This window comes from Opisthocomus hoazin, chromosome 5, assembly GCF_030867145.1.
Source record: "Opisthocomus hoazin isolate bOpiHoa1 chromosome 5, bOpiHoa1.hap1, whole genome shotgun sequence".
NCBI classification, from domain to species: Eukaryota; Metazoa; Chordata; class Aves; order Opisthocomiformes; family Opisthocomidae; genus Opisthocomus; species Opisthocomus hoazin.
In genome coordinates this window covers 6,850,722-6,869,816 of record NC_134418.1, presented here as the reverse complement: position 1 = coordinate 6,869,816, position 19,095 = coordinate 6,850,722, and the positions used below count along the sequence as shown (strand labels likewise).

Sequence of the window (19,095 nt, the reverse complement as noted above, 5' to 3'; positions counted from 1 at the left end):
GGAGGGGTGGAGGGATGGAGGGAGGGAGAGATGGAGGGGTGGGTGGAGGGATGGAAGGATGGATGGAGGGAGGGAGGGAGGGGTGGAGGGAGGGATGGAGGGATGGAGGGAGGGATGGAGGGGTGGGTGGAGGGATGGAAGGATGGATGGAGGGAGGGAAGGGTGGAGGGGTGGGTAGAGGTGTGGGTGGATGGATGGATGGGGGGATGGCTGGCTGGATGGAACGCCTCCCGGCTGGGAGCGGGGCGGAGCGGGGCGGCTCCCCCCGCCGCCGGTCCCCGGGCGAGGCGGGCTGCCGCGGCTCCCCGCTGCCGGTAAGTGCCGCCGCCGGCATCCCCCTCCCCATCCCCGGGCAGGTCCGCCGGTCCCCTCCCCGGGCTGGGCTCCTCGCGGGCAGGACTGACCCTGCTCACCCCTCCCGGTGGGACCTCCCCCCCCCCCACTTCCAGCGGGTGGAAACCCCCCCCCTCCAGCGGGTGAAAATCCCCCCTCTCCAGCGGGCTCCCCCAAGGTAGGTCCTGAACCCCCCCAATCCGAAGGAATCCCCCCAAAACACTGCCTCCCCCCCCTCCACGCTCCTTCCTCCCCTCCGAGGCAGACCCCGCTGCCGGGCAGGACCCCCCAGGCTGGTGCAGGGGGGGGGATGTGCCCTCCAGCATCGTTGGGCTTTTGCCCCCCGGGAGTTGAGCTTTTTGACCCCCGGTGGGTGGGATTTGGCACCCAAGGGCTGGGGTTTTGCAACCCGGGGGCTGGGCTTTTCGCAGCCCAGGGGTTGGGGGTTTTGCCCCCCGCGGGGGTCGGGGTTTGGCCCCCCAGCTCAGTCGCTCCCCAAACACCAGCAGGAACCCCCACGTTTGTGGCACGGGTTTAACTTTGCCTCGAGTTTTACCGCCGCGCTTCAGCCTCTCCTGGCTCCTCGCAGGGGTGGTAGCGATAGATTTGCTTTCGCCGTGGAAGAGCGTGAGCTTCTGCCGGGGACAGATCTCCAAGCACAACCCACCGTGCCATCCCATCGCTGCGGCTTCGACGCCCTGCGCCGGGGCAGAAACCGCCAGCCGCCCGCAGCCAGGCTGGGAGCAGCTCCAGGGGAGCCCGGCAAGCCGGAGTGAGCCCCCCGTACCCTGCCACCGGGAAAAGCACCCCGCGCCCGGCTCTGCGGGACGGCCGGGCGGCCGCGAGCTGGCCGGCTGCGTTCGACCATCGCTTTGGGAGGTAACGATGGCGCGTTTGCCTCTTCTGCGTTCCCAGACCTGGGACTGGTTAGCTCGTAGGAGTTGCTCTGCGCTGATTTTTGGGGTGGAAAGAAGCCATTCGTGCCCTGAGAAACGCTGCTTTTCAAAGGGGAAAGTCGGGTGGAGGAAGAGAGAGAGAAGGAAAGCCAGCGCAAAGGCTCTCTTGCTGCGTGGCCGCCCTGAACGCACGTTTGACAGGTGGAAGCATCCCCAGGGATGTTCCTCCTCCTCCATCGCCACACACCAGCCTTGCAGAGCCACACACTGAGCTGCTGCTGCCTCGGCTCACGGCAGAGGGAAACGTGTTTTGAGGTCCTGGGGCAGCTACGGTTGCACGCTGCCGTGCACCGACTTGTACTTGGTTTAGTGGAGGAGGAGAGTCTGGCAGCAAATATATTTCCAATTTTCATAATTCCTCTAAGATTTTAAGGTGCAGTCAGCCTTGAGATAGCAGAGCTCTTTTTTCCTCCCCTGCCATCAAAAGATACCATTTAGTGATTAAATTAACCTTTTATTTGGGATTTGTCCGCTGAATAAATCAGGTCAAACTTTCTGTAAAGGAAAACTGATGAAATGATGGAGCTGCTTCTCTCAAGCAGACTGAGAGCAGAATCTAGCCCACCAGTTTTTGAAGGGATGCAAAACTGTAATGTCCAAATCAGAACAATGCAAACCCTACGGCACCTGGGATGATCCCACATCGTGATACAGCTGGGCATTTATCCCGTGGATTTGAGAGGGCTTCTTACAGGAAAGGCTGGAAGACTGGTGTTAACTGGTCTACCAGCCATGTAACCACATGAGGTGCTGCAGCTCGTAAGAGAACTTAAAAGCTCTGACATTGAAGTTGTGGAAGTACATCCCTGGGAAGGGTGGCACATCCCGCTTTGTCCCAGAGATTTCCACAGAAATGTTAAGACCGTATCGTTCCCCACTTTCCTGTATTATCAATTGTCCAGGAGGTTCAGGAGTAGCACCTTAGCAAGAGAGAAGGTGTTGGCTGCCCAGTCAGAGGCAAAAAGGGTGAGAGAGATCCAGCCTGGGTGCTCGGCTGTGGCACAGACTGGGGGATGAGCTTCCAGGGACTCTCTGCCCGGGGGTCCTTGAGAAGGAGCCAGCAGCAGCAGGACCCTGTTGTCCGCACCCTGAATCCAAACCTGAAGTTTCCAGCATCCGTTGTCCCTTCTTTTTGCTGAACATTTGTTGAATGGAGAAATTGCAGAGGTCAAATGAGGAGAGTCTCGCTTCCAGCCACACAGTCTGTCCTTGTGTTGACCAAAAAATAGCGTGATGCAAGAGAGTTTCGCTGATGTTTTGTGAGTGTAGGCACATTTGTCTCTGGTATTTATGCATCATTGTGTCATGCTCCTGGATGTATGCTGCATTAAGCACCTGCTGTTCGTTTTTCACTTGAGAAGACCTTTTAACCCAAGCTGGTGGCTAAGGTGGCGCTTGAGCAGCATAGAGAGCTCCCAAAGATGAACTCAAATAGCTGTGTCCTACTTCTGCTTGGAGTCTTGAGTGCAGTGTGCGTTCACAGATCAGTACCAGAGCAGTGCTGTGTAAGTAACAATCTGCTTTAATTAGAGTTGTACTAACACTGGTACATACTTAACAACTGTGTGAGCCCAGTCATTGTTTGCAGGAGAAGGAAGATGCGACTTCTAAACCTTCTTCTTGCAATGTTATGTCTAAAAAACCCAAATAACGAATCCAGCATTCTCATCTATGATTATTCAAGGCCATAGACAAAAAATTTAACATTGATTTTTTTAAAACCTTAAAATTTGACATTGATTTTTTTAAATCATTGACTTTTCATGAATCTGTTTTTTGCTGTTCATGTTTTGGGAGCCTATCTTAATGCTGCAAGCTCTTCTAGGAGAACATAGGGCTGACTGGGTGATGTTCTTGTGCTTAAGCTGGCTAGAGGTCAGCTCGAGGTGGCAATCAGAGGGCTGTTTCCAGACCTTTCAGAGGCCTGGAGCTGTGAGGACACCAGCATCTTCCAGCAGGTGTGGGAGATGGCGGATGACCAGATGAGCTGGAAGGTGGACCATGTAACGGACCTTACGGTGGCAGGTTCTGTGACTCGGCTGGCTGCGTGGCCGTGCGTGGTCACCTCGTGGTTTTGCCACCCAGTGGTCACTGTGCTGTCTGTGCAGACCACGTAGGGAGGAGAACGGGCTGAGCAATTTTTCTGCCGGGAAGTGTGGTTGCATTGAAATCAACTGTTCTGCGGGACCTCATCCAATTTGATGTCATCCTCAGTGGGTTTGTTTGGAAGAAAGGCGCAGATTATCCACTTTCCTGTCAATAACGTGAGAACTGGAGGCAGGATTTTTTATTTTATTTTTATGGGGTGTTACCAGGATGTGAAATCTTGTCCGAGGAACATTTTCATTCAGACTGATGTGCTTAAGACACCCTGCAGACTTTTAGCAGCACCTGCTCAGGGCCCTGCCTCCGAGCTTGATATTCAGCAAGCCTGGTTGTTCTTAGCGCTGGAGGAGCAGAAGACCTTCAGGTCTCAGTCAGCAAGCCCCAGCTCCAATGAGGAGGGGCAGAGGACGAGATTTCCTGCTTAATATTTTCTAGACAGCTCTAGTTGTTTCTTGATTTTTATTTTTTCTTGTCATTTTTTAACTTGAAAGAAACCAGTAAATCCAGCAAGTAAATAGAAGTCAGGGGAGGGAGCTGAGAATTTTGAAGGAGGAGTGGGTGCATGTAATACACAATTACATCCAAGGAAAAAAAGTCAGTATTGCGTTTATAAAAGGCAGCCCAGCCTCACAACTGTATGGGAGTGCTTGGAAGAAGACAGCAAGTGTGTGGCTGAGTTGGTGTAGTCTGCCTGGCTTTCTGAAAGGTTTTCAGTACGGTCCCTCATGGCAGGGACTTTTAGTCCTGAGTTAAAAAGGAAGCTCCTTGTGTGAATAAATACTTGTCCAAACGGTGAAATGCAGGGGGGGAGTGGATGGTGAGTTACTGTATGGAAGAGAGGTCGGCAACACGCTTTACAGGGACAGGGGCTGGGATATGTGGTGTTCAATACATCTCTAACCAGAAAAATAGTGTATCATGAGATGGTGATATTTGCAGGCGAAACAAAGTTTAATCAGGGCACAAAGGATAAGGCCTGACCTATAGAATTGCAAAAAAGCTTTTATGAAGCTCAGTGAGCATTAAAATGGAAGAAGACATTCAACTGTGAAGTGAAGGAATATGGGAAAGATGGAGAGAACCTAATTTCCTCATTTCATCCTGTTTTCCCACCTAAAGCAGCAGGCTCGAGCTGACTGTTGCTGCTCAGGAGCGAGATCTTTGGATGGTGATAGGCAGTCATGTGGAAAGGTCAGCTCGGTGCTAACTGCCAATCAAAAGTAGCAAACCACGTTAGGGATCATTATGAAAGAGAAGCAGGACAAAGCAGAGAACATCATTATGCCCTTAAATAAATCCACAGTGCATATACCTCTTGGAAATTGTTTGCAGTTTTGGTCCATCTCAGAGGCTCAGATGAGCAGGAGGGATGGCCAGGAGTCCTCCATTGCTTCTATACAAGGAATGGGCAAGTTGGCAAAGGCTCCTCAGCTTGACCAAGAGATGATGAGGGGTCTAGGGATGTGACAGAGATTAAAGAACTGTTATGGGTTTGCATGGCAAAGTTTTACTAGTGAGGGGGCTATAGGGGTGGCTTCTATGAGAAGCTGCGAGAAGCTTCCCCCATGTCTGATAAAGCCAGTGCCAGCCGGCTCTAAGATGGACCCACTGCTGGCCAAGGCCAAGCCAATCAGAGTTGGTGGTAGTACCTCTGGGATAACATAGTTAAGAAAGGGAAGAAAAAAAAACCTGCAATGAAATGGCAGTGAGGAGAGAGGAGTGAGATGATGTAAGGGAAACAACTCTGCAGATTCCAAGGTCAGTGAAGAAGGAGGTGTAGCAGGTGCTCAAGAAGCAGAGAGTCTTCCCCTGAAGCTCGTGGAGCAGACCATGGTGAGGCAGGTTGTCCCCCTGCAGTCCATGGAGTTCCATGGTGGAGCAGAGATCCACCTGCAGCCCAGGGAAGGGACCCCACGCCGGAGCAGGTGGGTGCCTGAAGGAAGCTGTGAGCCCATGGGGAGCCCGCACTGGAGCAGGCTCCTGCCAGGACCTGCAGACCCATGGAGAGAGAAGCCCACGCTGCAACAGGTTTGCTGGCAGGGCTTGTGACCCCGTGGGGACCCACGCTGGAGCAGCCTGTTCCTGAAGGACTGCACCCTGTGGGAGGGACCCGTGCTGGAGAAGTTTGTGGAGAATTGTCTCCCATGAGAGGGACCTCACACTGGAGCAGGGAAAGAGCGTGAGGAGTCCTCTCCCTGAGGAGGAAGGGGAGGCAGAGACAACATGTGATGAACTGACCATAACCCCCATTCCCCGTCCCCCTGTGCCGCTCGGGAGGAGGAGGTAGAGAAACGGGAGAGAAGCTGAGCCCAGGAAGAAGGGAGGAGTGGGGGGAAGGTGTTTTAAGATCTGAATTTATTTCTCACTATCCTACTCTGATTTGGTTGGTGATAAATTAAAATACCTTTTCTCCCCAAGGTCAGTCTGCTTTGTCCGTGACAGCAGTTGGTGAGAGATCTCTCCCTGTCCTTGTCTCGACCCTCGAGCCTTTCATCATATTTCCTCTCCCCTGTCCAGCTGAGGAGGGGCAGTGATGGAGTGGTTTTGGTGGGCACCTGGCATTTATCCAGGCCAAAGCAAAATGATTTCGGTGATGCGTTGGCCGGGAATCGAACCCGGGTCAACTGCTTGGAAGGCAGCTATGCTCACCACTATACCACCAACGCACGGTGCTGAGGTCACCAGCGGCATGTGGAGAGTGGATGGGGATTGCTTGCGTGATGTCTTTCCCAACACAAGGACCAGAGGGCATCAGATGAAACTAGCTGGTGACAGGCGTAAGCAAAAAGAGGTGTTCCTTTGCACGGGTCACAGCTGAGCTGTGGAACTGCTGTAGGAGGTCATGGATGCTAAAAGTTTGCATGAGCCAAAGGGGAGACAGGACAACTTTGTGACCTAGAAGTCCTTGAAACCATCTTCAGAGATAATTCTGGATCATAGGCTGCTGGAAGGAAAAACAGACATTGGGGAAATTTTGCTATATGCTGCCTTGTTCTTATAATCCCCCTGGGGCAAAGTTTGGCTGCTGTGAGGTAAGGCGTGCTGGACTACATCGAGATTTATCCTGACCCATTCTCCAGCTGTGCTTAGAAGTGATGCCCTGGGGATGTGGGATTGACCTGTGGAAGCAGAACCCAGTCACAGGAGAAATTGTGGTATTCAAATATAACAATTTGATGTCTGGAAATATTTGTGTAATATTCTGTTCCCTGCAAGTTTAGCCTTTGTGTTCCTGTTAGCTACATCAGTGAATTTTCAGCTGCTGGGATTTCTGAAGCGCATCATTCCCACCGTCCCAGGCACCTGTGACACCGCTCAGTCAAAGTCTGGGAGCTGAGCTGAGCTGTGGACACAAGCACATGAATTTCCTCGACAGAAAAGTCCCCCATTGCAGAGCTGGGAGCATCCTCTCCCAGCTGGGCACAGAACAACGTGAGTCTGAGGTCACTGCTGCATCTGAGCCACCTCAATGACAGCCTCACTTGCCTTAAGCTCCCTGCGTGGTTGCTGGCAGCTCTGCACGGCCATTCATACTGCAGGACAGGGCTGCCCACCGTGGTAGTAAAAATCCCTTAACCTCACAACCTAAAAAAGTACCAGGACAACCCAGGGCAGAGCACGTGCTGAACAGTGAGTTACAAAAGCAGCCAGCCTAGGCGAGCAGTTTCACCTGGGCTGTGGGTGGCAAAGACAATGATGGGAATATAGAATCACAGGCTCATAGAATGCTTTGGGTTGGAAGGGACCTTAAAGACCATCTGGTTCCAACCCCCACATTTTGTGGACGTGGCATGCTGTTCAGTGGGATTTAGCTGAGCTGCTTTAAATTTGGATTCTGGTTGCTCTCTGCTTTCAGTGCTTTTTTGTTTTGTTTTTTTTTTGTACCATGCTTCACCTGATGATGCACTTTTTGTTCACAGGAGGGAATTGCCAGGAAGAACTTCAGCCAATGTTGCACATTTATCCTCATCCTCAGGATTTCAGACACTTCTAATGGAGTAATAACCATGGGACAGTGATGGCACAGACTCAGCAGGGTGTGTGGATTTTTCTTGAAGTAAATGAAGCATAAACATTTTTTCTGTACCTCCTTTCATAGACCTCCAAGTCATGTGCATCCAAGTCCTTATTTATTTATTTTCTCCCTTTCTTCTCTTTCAGATTTTAATAGTAGGAAGATGCTGATGGACAAAAATGGATCTTGGCTCTCTAATTTCTCCTCTGCTGCCTCCTCCTTTGTGAAAGGAGATGGCAGCTTGGCAGGGCTTGGCCTCCAGGAGGTGGTCATTGGGCTGATACTAACCCTCATTGACTTGATCACGCTCCTGGGAAATACAGTAGTCTTCATCTGCCCGGTGGTGGAGAAGCGGCTGCGCACCGTCACCTATATGTTTATCATGTCCTTAGCCATGGCGGATTTCCTTGTAGCTTGTCTGGTCATGCCCTTCAGGTAAGAAGATCAGACGGCTGTGTGTGTGTGCAATGTCATTTCTGCCAGCTCAGCGGCCGCTCTTCGAGCAGGGCTGGCTCGAAGTTCACGTGCTGTGCTTTGGGCTGGGCTTTCCAAAGAGTTTAACTGTGAGTCAGTGATTGTATGTGCTTCTGTGCCTCAGTTTCCCTACCCTTTCTAATGGGTCCCCTTATAACGAACAGAGAGAGGCTTCCCAAGGGTAGTTTCCATGTTGATTACCCAGGGACCCTGGCTGCTGGTCTCAACTGGATGTCCAGCTTTTCAGGTGGCTCCAGTGTGACGAGTCCTTGCTTCCAGCACCAGCTCTGCATTGCACGCAGGGCCAACACGGTTGCTGGATGATTTTGCAAGCTCTGAGTGTTTGGGGAATGCGAGATGAGGATCGCCACTGGTGCGTCAGCATGAAGTGCGATGGCTGCGTCAACCCAGCTAGCATTTCAAAGGTAGAGCAAACCATGGAGTATGTTTTTCCCTCATTTTTCTTAGTCAGGAGTGACTATTGAAATCAATTCAATTCTGTGCTTTTGATTTTACACTTCTTTAACCTTATCTTTCATTTTCTGGTAGTGGGAGGGAGAAGTGAAAAGGATCCTTACTCATGTAAGAAAATGGATGATTTCATATTACTGAACTTGAAAGGCTGTTGTGGAGATGTTATTCTGCATATTCTTGGTGAAACACAGGATTTTCATTGCTCCTTCTGGTTCAGGCAATGTACCGGTGGAGTTGGTGGGGAAGGCCAGTGACCTGGCAAAACAGAACAGTCTAGAAGATCTGCAGTCTGCAGTGGGATAACAAATGGGATTCGCTGCACTTGGGGGAACTGTTCTGCCCCTGTTACTTGACTGCACTGCACGTCGATAACTGGAAGTGTTGGCATGGGGACAAAGACCATCTCCCCTCTCTGTGTGTAAAGGTCAGGATTTTGTTTTAGTATAAGTAGGGTAATTTAGGTTCCCCCTATATTTAACGGAGGGAGAGGCACTTCAGAGGGCAATTCTCCCTGCTTGAGGTTTGTATTTACGGGAGCTTCACTACCTGGCTAAAACACAGTGAAACAAAACCAGAAACCAGTTTACTTGTAGGCTTGGGCTGTCGTGTGCTGCAAAACGGCCGTCGGTCTGTGTAAATCAGGGGGCTGCACTCTGTTTCGTGTTCTCGGAGCAGTACCAGGAAGCTGAACTCTCCACGCTTTGTGCTTTAGTTCTTACAGGGCTTCCTACGCTTTCGAATTTGGCACTGAAAGATATTTTCTCAACAAGCAATTGCAAGCTGAGTTATAAGTTTATAGTGTCAGGTGAAAAAAAAGCGGTCAGTGATGCCCTTTAAAAAATATTACTGCCAATTTCAATTCTAAACTTGGTGAATTTTGAAGTTCAGGTTCTGGAATCGTACATCTGTGTTCACCGGTCCCTACCCTCCACTGGTGCTACAAAGATCTGCCCGAGGGGCTTGGATTGCAGCTTAGTTGATGATGATCCAACCTCCCCTGGCCTATTAAAGTCAGTGGGTAGAGACTTAACCAGGAGATTTGTATTGGTGATAGTGGGGATTTTGCCCTATGTTGGAGAAAGGTGGGATTGTGGAAATGGCTCTTTGCCAGACGGCGGTGAGAAGGGTCTCCAGGTTGGCTGATCTTGTTCCCTGAGGATCACCAGCAGCTCCGAGCAGGTGTGTGGGTGAGGATGTGGCTGACGTGGCTGCAGCAGTCTGGCTATCGGCTTCCTTCCCCATTTCCAACTACCAGCCTAAACTGGGCTGGGCCTGGGCTGCAACTGGGAATGGTGGAGTCTGCAGGGCTCGAGCTGGGCTTGCCTGCAAAATAACGTGGTTCCCCCTGCCCTGCCCAGAGGGGATGCAGAAGCGAGCCTGCGCTCCTGTCAACAGTAGCACCTACTAATTTTTCCCAAGAGAAGCTCTGATGTTTCCAACTGCGTGGACGAGATCACTGCAATAAAATGTGGCAGACCATTTCAGCCTCCTAGAAAGGAAAAACCAACGTGTCAGACACCAAAGATCAGCTAAAGCAACAATTCTTCCACTACCGGGCATTTCCCTGGGCTGTTTTTATTCTCCTTCCCATGTTCTTGTTAATTCCAGAAGTTAGAGTTTTTCATCCCAGTCCCTGGGCTATTTTTATTCTCATTTCCATTTTTTTGTGAAGTCCAGAAATTAGAGTCAGTCCAGAAATTAGTAGGGCAGAAGGATTTCCATGAAAAACAACGGCTTTGCTATGCAGCCAGAGAGAATATAGCCCACCTAGGAGAGTGATGTGTTATTTAACAGCAAAAAAAAAACAAACCACAAAGGGAGTGAAGAGCAGAGCACGACTGATGCTTTGTGCCCCTCCTGAATGTCCTGGTGTTGCCTAGTGTGAAGATTTGCCGGCTCTCGGTGGGCCACGTGGTGAGGAACGGACCCTGCCGGCTCCATCAAGCCCTCCACTGGCCCTGCTGATGGAGTGGCTGCTGGTCCACATCTTTCCCACTGTCTCAGCTTCATATCTATATTGCTCTTTTGAATTGCAGTTTGCTTCTCGGTGTGTGTGTTAGCACACGCCAAAGAGAAGGAAAAGAAATGACCTTACGAACCAGTTTGGCACAGGAAAAAGTGGTTTTGTGATAGAAAGGGAAATCAAGGCTGTCACCTGATTCCTTAATTTTGTAAGAGTAAGACTTCTGCTTTGCTCCCGGCTTGGCTTGTTTGCAGAAGCCGTTCAGCTGTGCTTAGCTTGGCATCTGGGTGCTCCAGCCAGGCCAGTCGTTTCCAGGCTCAGTATTTCCAGCTACTCTTTTCTTTTACAAACGTAAGTGAAACATAGAGGTGACTTCACTTCTGCTCACACTGTGTGTTTCTTTGGGCTTTTATTATTCCTTTTTAACCAGCATCACTTCCAAGCTGCAGAGACCTTTTACATCAGAGAAGAGGGAACACTACCCTGTGCTGTGAGAACATAGAATCACAGAATCATGGAATGGTTTGGATTGGAAGGGACCTTTAGATCATCTAGTTCCAATGTGCTTGCCACGGGCAGGAATACCTTCCACCAGACCAGGCTGCTCAGAGCCCCATCCAGCCTGGCCTTGAACCCTGCCAGGGAGGGGGCAGCCACAGCTTCTCTGGGCAACCTGTGCCAGTGCCTCACCACCCTCACAGTGAAGAATTTCTTTCTTATATCTATCTAAATCTGCCCTCTTTTAGTTTCAAGCCATTCCCTCTTGTTCTATCGCTACATGCCCTTGGAAAAAGTCCCTCTCCAGCTTTCCTGTAGGCCCCCCTTGGGTACTGAAAGGCCGCAATAAGGTCTCCCCGGACCCTCCTCTCCTTCAGGCTGAACAGCCCCAGCTCTCCCAGCCTTTCCTCCCAGCAGAGGGGTTCCAGCCCTCAGATCATTGCTGTGGTCTCCTCTGGCCCCAGTCCAACAGCTCCAGCTCTGTCCTGTGCTGAGGGCTCCAGAGCTGGATGCAGGACTCCAGGTGGGGTCTCACCAGAGCAAAGTCATCTGCTAGATCAGACACATCCCACCAGATGGGTGCCAACAAAAGCTAGATGCCTGCTCAGCTGGGATCTGTGTGCAGGGTTGTTCATGACAGCAGCATGGTCTGCTTCTGGAAGGCCATGGTGCTCACAACACAGGCTTTGGAGCATCTCTGGAGATAAGGAGGACTTCTGAAGAGTGGCACCAAGACACCCAAGTCCATTACTGGACCCATGCTTCAACTTCTATATGTCTCATTTCCCCATGTAGAAAAGAGCCATGAAACCTTTCCATATGTGCACAGTGGGACCTTCCATGCTGCTCACGTGGAGGACACCGCGGTGTAGGGACAGATTCTGCTGTAGAGTAAAGTTTGCTTGAATTTTTGCATAGCATCCTGCATAACAAAAAGCCGACGAGGGCTGGGGCCCTTCAGCCAGCACTATGCACACTTACACTAGTTGTGCTCTAAAACAACCTTCGTAAAACCTTTTTAGTGTATTGTTGCTAATGAGATGCAGAGCAGGGGTTGGTTTCTGACTCCTCTGACATGAAGTTGACTCTTTCTGCCCTTGCTGGATGGCAGAGCCCACCTGGGCGCACTGCAGCGTAGCAGCCCTACTTTCACCGTATTTGACCAGCAAGCTGTGAAGTTAGAGGATAATTAAAGCTTTGGTAGTTCCTCAGCTTTTCACATCGAATTCGCACACAATGGTTATTTCAGCAGCACCCCAGGAGTTGCAGAAAGCTGGGGAAAGAAAGGGGAAGCAAATGGCAGCTAATTGAATGCTATAGAAACATGCATCAGCCTTCCTACAGCTGCCATATGTTCCTTCCTTTGCTGCTCACTTCTTACAGGCTCCTCTTGACTTTGTTAGGCATAATTTTGGCATAATGTCTGCTTTTTGCTGGTGTTTTTACCTTGTTGAAGCGTCTTTGAGCAACATGATATACAAGCTTCTTAGGCTTCCTCCTAGGATTTTCATTTTATTTTACTCAAGATTCGAAATCCTTCAGTCTTGAGGCATGAGACCAGATGAAAAGCAAGCTTCTTGGAGGAGGGAGCATCTTCCATGCCCAGGAACTGGGGAGAAATCATGAAAGTGCATACTCCACAGAGCACTGGAAACACTGGGATAAACAAATCTGTGCACATGTAAATTTGGGGAGCTTTAAGGGGTAAAGAACCTCTCTAAAGGCACTCAGAGCACAGGCAAGAAGCACAGGTTTGGTCTTCTTCAGCCATGCCCCATCTGTGGGTTATTACCATGGGTTGCACTTTGAGGATGAATCCCTCCTGTCTGAACCTCCCTACACTGCTCACCCATCTTTAGTACCTCCACATTAAAATATGATGTTACCTCAGTGGAATGTTGAAGAAATCCATGAAATCAACTCTTCTAGCTTTGGTGTCTACCCATTTTCTCTGGCAGTATCATTTACGAGGTGACGGGGATGTGGTTGTTTGGGAAGCTGTTCTGCAAAGTCTGGATCTCCTTTGACGTCATGTTCTGCACTGCTTCCATCGTCACGTTGTGCTTCATTAGCCTGGACAGATACTGCTCCGTGGTGACCCCATACCATTATTCAAGGAGGATGTCCCGTGGCAGGTGAGTTGCTCCTCACTTCGGGGTCCCACAAATTTTTACTTGGCCATGGTCTATATTGACTTGGGACCAAACGTGCTACCAAAAAAGAATGCAGTAACAGTAGTCTTCCCTCTCTTAAACTCACAATGTTTTCTGAAGTGATATTCACGGGGGAAATGCAGAGAAAACAGGACGAGTTTCTAAGCTCCTGTCTTGGTTTCATGTGAAACATTGAAATGAGGGCTGCAGGGTGGGGAAGGCTGGCTGAGGGTGGGCAGAGAGGATGCTACAGCTCTGGGGTGCTTTACCAGGTGGGTTCAGGCTCTTTTGGGGATGTTTTTCCCACTGGAACTCTTGCTGTGTAGGATTTGTGGAGCGCGGGCAGTCACCAAAATGAGGAGGGGGCTGCGCAGCACGCCCTGTCACAGAGCAAGCACTGCAGCGGTGCTGAGGACCTAGTGTCCATCAGCTCCACAACTACTACTCCTCAGAGGATAAGATAATGGGCAGATATTAAACCTGAAACCAGATAGAAAAATCTACATGCTGTTGTTTTTAAATATTAACAAAAATCCTCTGTAAAACCTTTCCTCCTCTTTCTTCAGCCAGCTCTGAGCATCACTTACGCTGACCCCAATTCTGTAAACACAGACCCAATTGCCCAGCCGTTAGAGATATTCACACATGGACTTGTTGTACCCCAGTTGTTTCCCTGCTTGGCCACTTCTCCAAGCCCCATGGGACTGCTAAGCGGTGATATCCCACATGGGTTACCGTGGGGATTGAATTGTACTGGATGTTCTCAACTCAAAATAACTCAGACCCTCTCTCCCCTCCCCATCTCTTCTTATCGCAGATGCATTGTGATGACCTGCATGGTCTGGGTATACTCCTCCCTCATTTCTTTCCTTCCCGTCATGCAAGGCTGGAACGAGATCCCCGGCGTGGACTTTGATGCAGGCAGAGAATGCATCTTCGTCACCAACTGGATTTTTGCCATTGTGGCTTCTGCTCTGGCATTTTTTGTCCCCTTCATGGTCATGTGCAGCATGTACTTCTTCATCTACCGAGCTTCACGGCTCAAGGCCACTCGTATCATGTCTCAGACCCTGGATATTCACTACCACCCCAACAGCAAGCGGCAGAACCATCTGCAGCTGGAGAACAAGGCCACGCGGACCATCAGCATCATCATTTCGGTCTTTGTGCTGTGCTGGCTGCCGTACTTTGTCCTGAATGTCTGGCTCGCTGCCAGAGGCACCGACTCCACCAGCACGGTCTTGGTTGACACCTTTAAGATCATCACTTGGTTAGGGTATTGCAACTCCACCATCAACCCAATGCTCTATGCTTTCCTGAACCGGGACTTCCAACGGGCCCTGAAGAAGCTGCTCGTTTGCAGGCACAGGTCTCAGGTGGACATTGGAGAGGACATAGTTTCCATAGCCACCTTTTCCAAGACTGCTCCAGACCTAGAATATAGCATTACAGTGCCGGTGCCCAACGGTGTCCTGAAGGGCAAACCCAAGTAATAGAGATGGAGGAGCAGATGCTGGAAGTGGTGGTATAGAAGGTGCCGGAGCACACCCTGATGGGAGATTAACGGGTAGGAAAATAGGGGAAGGAGAGGCTGGAATATTACAGCTCAGCGCAAACGACAAAGATGCATTTCTTCATCTTCCAGTTTTACAAATGAGGAACTTTGATATTTTAGGGGCAATTTGTTACAACTCATGGAGCTAATTCCTTCCTGGGTAATTATTTTTTTAATGAGCATGTCTTAAGACAAATTCAATCTTCATTCCCAATCAATCCTCTGGGGAAAAAAAAAATCAGTATGATAATATGAACTTGTCTTTGTGTACATCCTGGTGAGCTACAACCTAGGTGAGACAGTATTTCTTTCTTACCAAGCCACTGTAGTTCTTGTCTTGCAGCTTACATTACAAACCTGACCGGTTTTAGTAACTCCACGTGTGTCAGTCTGTGTACGGGAGCTGGCAAGCTGGATGTGGCCAAAGACCAGAGGTCACTCCTCCACAAAGGCAGCGCGTGCTCCAGCAGCTTGTGCTCTCCACAGCCTGGGCGGCTCAGGGTTCGACTCACTCGCTTCTGAAATTCTGAGAGGTTCAGAGCTTTCCAGTTTCAGACTTGGTGCTGAACACTACAGGACGGGTCCAGCAGCAGGCGGGAACAGGTAGGAAAAACACTTGATGCGCACAGACAGTGTGGCTACTGTTTGTAAAAACTAAGCTCATTGCTTCAGTGGCTCTCTGTGAATGATCTGTAAGGTCCCTTGTTCATTCTGGAAGGGAATATCTGATGTGGCAGCCCCAAGAGACGAGCAAGACTTGCTGCAACATTTCTCTGTCACATCAAGAGCACCGAGCGCCCAGGGAGTTCAAAGGGGGCTACAGATGGCCAAGACCAGCCAAAGAGGGAATGGGAAGAGGAATTATTACTTGCGCGTTTTGCACTGTCTATGCTTTCATGCCACGAGTGTAGCTGTAGAGTATTGCTGCACCACACAGCCACACACACACAAAAAAGATAATAAAAGGAATGATTATTTTTACCGCTCCCAAGAACTTGTCCGGACTTCACACAGCATCAAGCAGCTCCGGCTCCCTGCAGGCAGGCCACGGAGCACCTCGCTGAAGGATTACCCTGGAAAGCCAGGACCGTACCCAGCGTCTCTGCAGCATCATGACAGTGGGTAAAAGCAGGAGCCGAACCCCCGGGACCACAGCTTTTCTGTAGCAGAGTCATGTGCGGGCTGGCGATCGCTGAGACAGCAGCCATCACTTCCCCCGGCACAGTGCTGGTGGGGCGTCAGGCTGGCTTAGGTGGAGAGGTCACCACACTCAGAGCCTGCTCTTAGACCGATTTTTTTGTGGACATGGCACGCTTCAGGGATGGTTTCTAAAATAGCTTTTTCTGAGCACTCGATCAGCTAACCTGGGACACGCAAGACTTCTGCAGCGTGGGCAGCAGAGCAAACACAGCAGAAAGACAGCCAGGCTAGCATTCAACGCTAAAACTACTGGAGCGAGGCACTTGGAGGGATGAAGAACGTCACTTTGTTAACAAATAAAAGAAATGGAGGGTTAGGGAAAATCCTGAATCTGTCTGCTCTTCCAGCTCAAAGGTAGCAGAGGACTGTCCTCAGAGCAAAAAGCGAGTAGCTACTGCCTGGAGCAGCTCAGCTACTGAAGACGCTGGTACGAGGGTCAGAAGTTCTCTCTCCAGAGCCTGGTAGGAGAAACAGCCGTGACCTGGGGTTGCAGCACTGCAGTCCTGTCAGACGACTCTTCATGGTGTGGGCGTCTCCCAGCTCCGACGTCTCCAATAACAACACAGCAGCGGTAAGGACAATAACTACACAATCCTGCCCTTGTTCTGGGGGAAGCCTCTAGGTCTGGTGGGCACAGAGGTGGAGAGGACAGGATTCTTTCTCCTGACACCCAGTTTGTATTGCTAAAACAGGGCAAGGAAACAGTGTTTCAGCACCTATGGTGGGGAGGGAGCTGAGGAACAGGTGACATCTTCTGCAAGAACAGGCTAGGGCTGCCGTGCTGCACAGAGAGCAGAGCCCGAGACCACCGCTCCCTTCTGCAGGGCTCTAAGCCAGCAGCTGTGCCAGCCCCTCTGTTCAGGTGTTCCTCTGCAAAAAAAGGTGGCGGAAGGCACACACCGATTTCCATGGCCACGGGAAGACGTGAGACAGTCTGATAGTTGGTTTCTAGATGTTGATAAACTGAAAGAAGGCAAATAAACCTGTCTTGTGAGCCATCAGATGTTCCTGTCAGCAGGGCTGTCGTGTAAAGACTGGGATCTCACAGACAAAGCTTCTGCTGTCATCTGTACAGAGCTGAGAAAAGCCTGCCTTCATCGCATTCCCTTCCAGGACGTGAGCGGAGAGCAAATGCACGTTAGCCCAAAGGCCTTTGGTCTTTCACTCGTAGCTGACCATTCAGTCCGAGTTGACTGAAGAACATCATCTGGCAGCAGGACAGGGACGGAACAGGGAGGTGTAGTACAATTAAAACCTGACTTAAAGAAGGAAAATAAGATGGGAGGTGAATCCCCCTGGGTAGCCTGGTTCTGAAGAGCTGGTAAAATAGCCCTGGAGCTGATAGGGGTGTTGAAGCCCAGATGGACACTTCATAGCCTGGAGAAGCGTCCTCTTCGCCCACTGGTGGGGCACAACAAGCAGACCTGCCAGAGGCAGGGAAAGGAGGGCTTGCAGGCAAGACCTGAGTTCAGAGAAACCCTTTCTGGTTAGGGAAAAAGTCTTTCTTAGTCAAACCCTGGAGCACAAAGGAGCAAAGACCGGGCCAGCACACCCCAGCCTCCAGCGCTAGGAGACTCACCGACACAGGCAGGTAAGAGCTGAGCGTGGCCAGGCGCTCTTGCGGGCGGGCACGCACTGCACAGGGTAGGATTTGCACGCGCCTTTGAGGGCGAGTGTAACATCCCCAACCACGCAGACGCGCCCAGCGCGGACACGTCTGCCATTTCTGGTACTGAGATGCTGCGGGGCCCTCGGAACAGGCAGCTACTTCCATCCAGTCCAGATACCCAGCGAGTTAAAAAACCCTCACTCTTCGCTTCCCGTGCTGCACCAGTAATCACTGAACTGGTGGAGAAGCCAGGGAGGCTTCAAACGCAGCCATTTAGCTGTGTATTTATAGCTGATGCTAACAGCGAAATCCAAGGGAAGAGGACGCAATTAACTGTCTCCTGTTTCAACCCAGTTGAGCTCGATAAGGTTCTGGTTTTGACCCAACATTCACTGCAGCGTTCTGGCTTCAGCGGGCCAAGCCAGTCCCTAGGAGAGTTCTCCAACAGCACAAGGAGGGCACAAGGAGGACAATCTTGGTAATCCACTTCTGCCTTATCCCCAGGCTGCAGAGTGACAGCGGGTGAAATCGCTAGTCGTAGTGTCACACCACGGTACAGTGATCCCCGGAAGGATTTGAATCCAGCATCTTGTTAAACTGATTTCAGAGAGTACAACTTCAAAAATTTAAGCCTGTAAACCAGGAAAATGCATTTACGCAAAACCAGTTCTAATGGCGCAAGAATTATCCCTTCTTTTTCCCCCTCTCTGTGAACAGTTGAGACACTGCCTCCATCACCCACTCGGTTCGGGAGAGCTCAATCCCCTCCTCTCCTCAGGCAGCATCTCGCTCCCCAGCGGCGTATTCACCTCCGCACCCTCACGTGCACTGCGCCAAGCGAGCAGGAAAGCAAAGCCCGTTCCAGCAGCGCGGGGCCCGTCCTCCTGTTCCAGCTGCAGCAGGTTGCCATCTGCGGCACGCACGGATGCAAGCTTTCAACAGAAACAACTACTATTTTTTTTTTTTATAAATAAAAAAAGTTTATTAAATCATTTAGACTTGAAAGAAGTCACAATAATTAATGCACTCAACAATCATAGCAAGTGCATTCTGTACACTACCAACCCAAATGGATTGATTCTGTATTTTATAAATAAAAATTAACATATTTACAATGAGAAATAAAAGCATGGCATTAGGCAGTTAAATTAGCAGATTACAGAAATGCCTACCAGTTGATTTTTTTAAAAAGTACAAATCTACAAGATTACATACGACACGTATGACTTCATTAGGTTTAAATTTTCAGAATCACAACATTTTTGTACATAATTTTTACTATGGCTCTTCCAACCACTGCCTATAAACCCCCCTTTTTTAATGGCAAAACGCTCCTTTTCCTTCTCTACAGGTTTATCTGTATAAAATGCATTCCCTAAGACCTACAATAGTGCAGAAGTATGAAACGATTTCCTCTAATGACTGGCTAAGGAGAGTGACAGTATGTACAACTGTGGTACTTTTTTGCTTTAAAAATAGTGCAGATTCCCAGTTTACCCACCAGGGACAAAAATGGAGTCATAGTTCATTTCAAAATCATCTTCATTTCACCAAAGAGCAAGTGATCCAGATAGACACTCACTAGGCTTAGAGACTGTAATTTGCTCTATAAAAATACAGTATTTTAATTCTATTTACATGTTACAGATCTCTCACGCACCCAGCAAGCCGACATTTAAAAGCTTAAAAAAAACCCAAGAAACCCAAAAAACCGATAATGGAGCACGACATTGGTAAGCACAGTAGCTGGACCCATCCG

General features: G+C 50.0%; 1 protein-coding gene and 1 non-coding gene across 2 annotated transcripts; one reads left to right on the top strand and one right to left on the bottom strand.

Annotated features, from left to right (window-relative positions):
* The first annotated feature begins 238 nt into the window (after positions 1-238).
* Positions 239-19,062, top strand: LOC104329642 (histamine H2 receptor). Its single transcript, XM_075420297.1, has 7 exons — positions 239-314; positions 923-1,212; positions 7,316-7,432; positions 7,557-7,845; positions 12,778-12,954; positions 13,790-16,298; positions 18,984-19,062. Exons 3-6 carry the CDS (start codon positions 7,414-7,416, stop codon positions 14,463-14,465), a joined length of 1,161 nt encoding a protein of 386 aa, XP_075276412.1. The 5' UTR covers positions 239-314; positions 923-1,212; positions 7,316-7,413; the 3' UTR covers positions 14,466-16,298; positions 18,984-19,062.
* On the bottom strand, positions 5,990-6,061 carry TRNAG-UCC (transfer RNA glycine (anticodon UCC)). Its single transcript has one exon. It is a non-coding gene; the product is annotated as a tRNA-Gly (tRNA).
* Positions 19,063-19,095: the final 33 nt, after the last annotated feature.

What these genes read in the sequence shown, in the direction of transcription:
- LOC104329642 (XM_075420297.1), top strand. An exon ending in TGTCTGGTCATGCCCTTCAG is followed by an intron (nt 7,846 to 12,777) that starts GTAAGAAGATCA and finishes TTTCTCTGGCAG; the next exon opens with TATCATTTACGAGGTGACGG. An exon ending in AGGAGGATGTCCCGTGGCAG is followed by an intron (nt 12,955 to 13,789) that starts GTGAGTTGCTCC and finishes TTCTTATCGCAG; the next exon opens with ATGCATTGTGATGACCTGCA.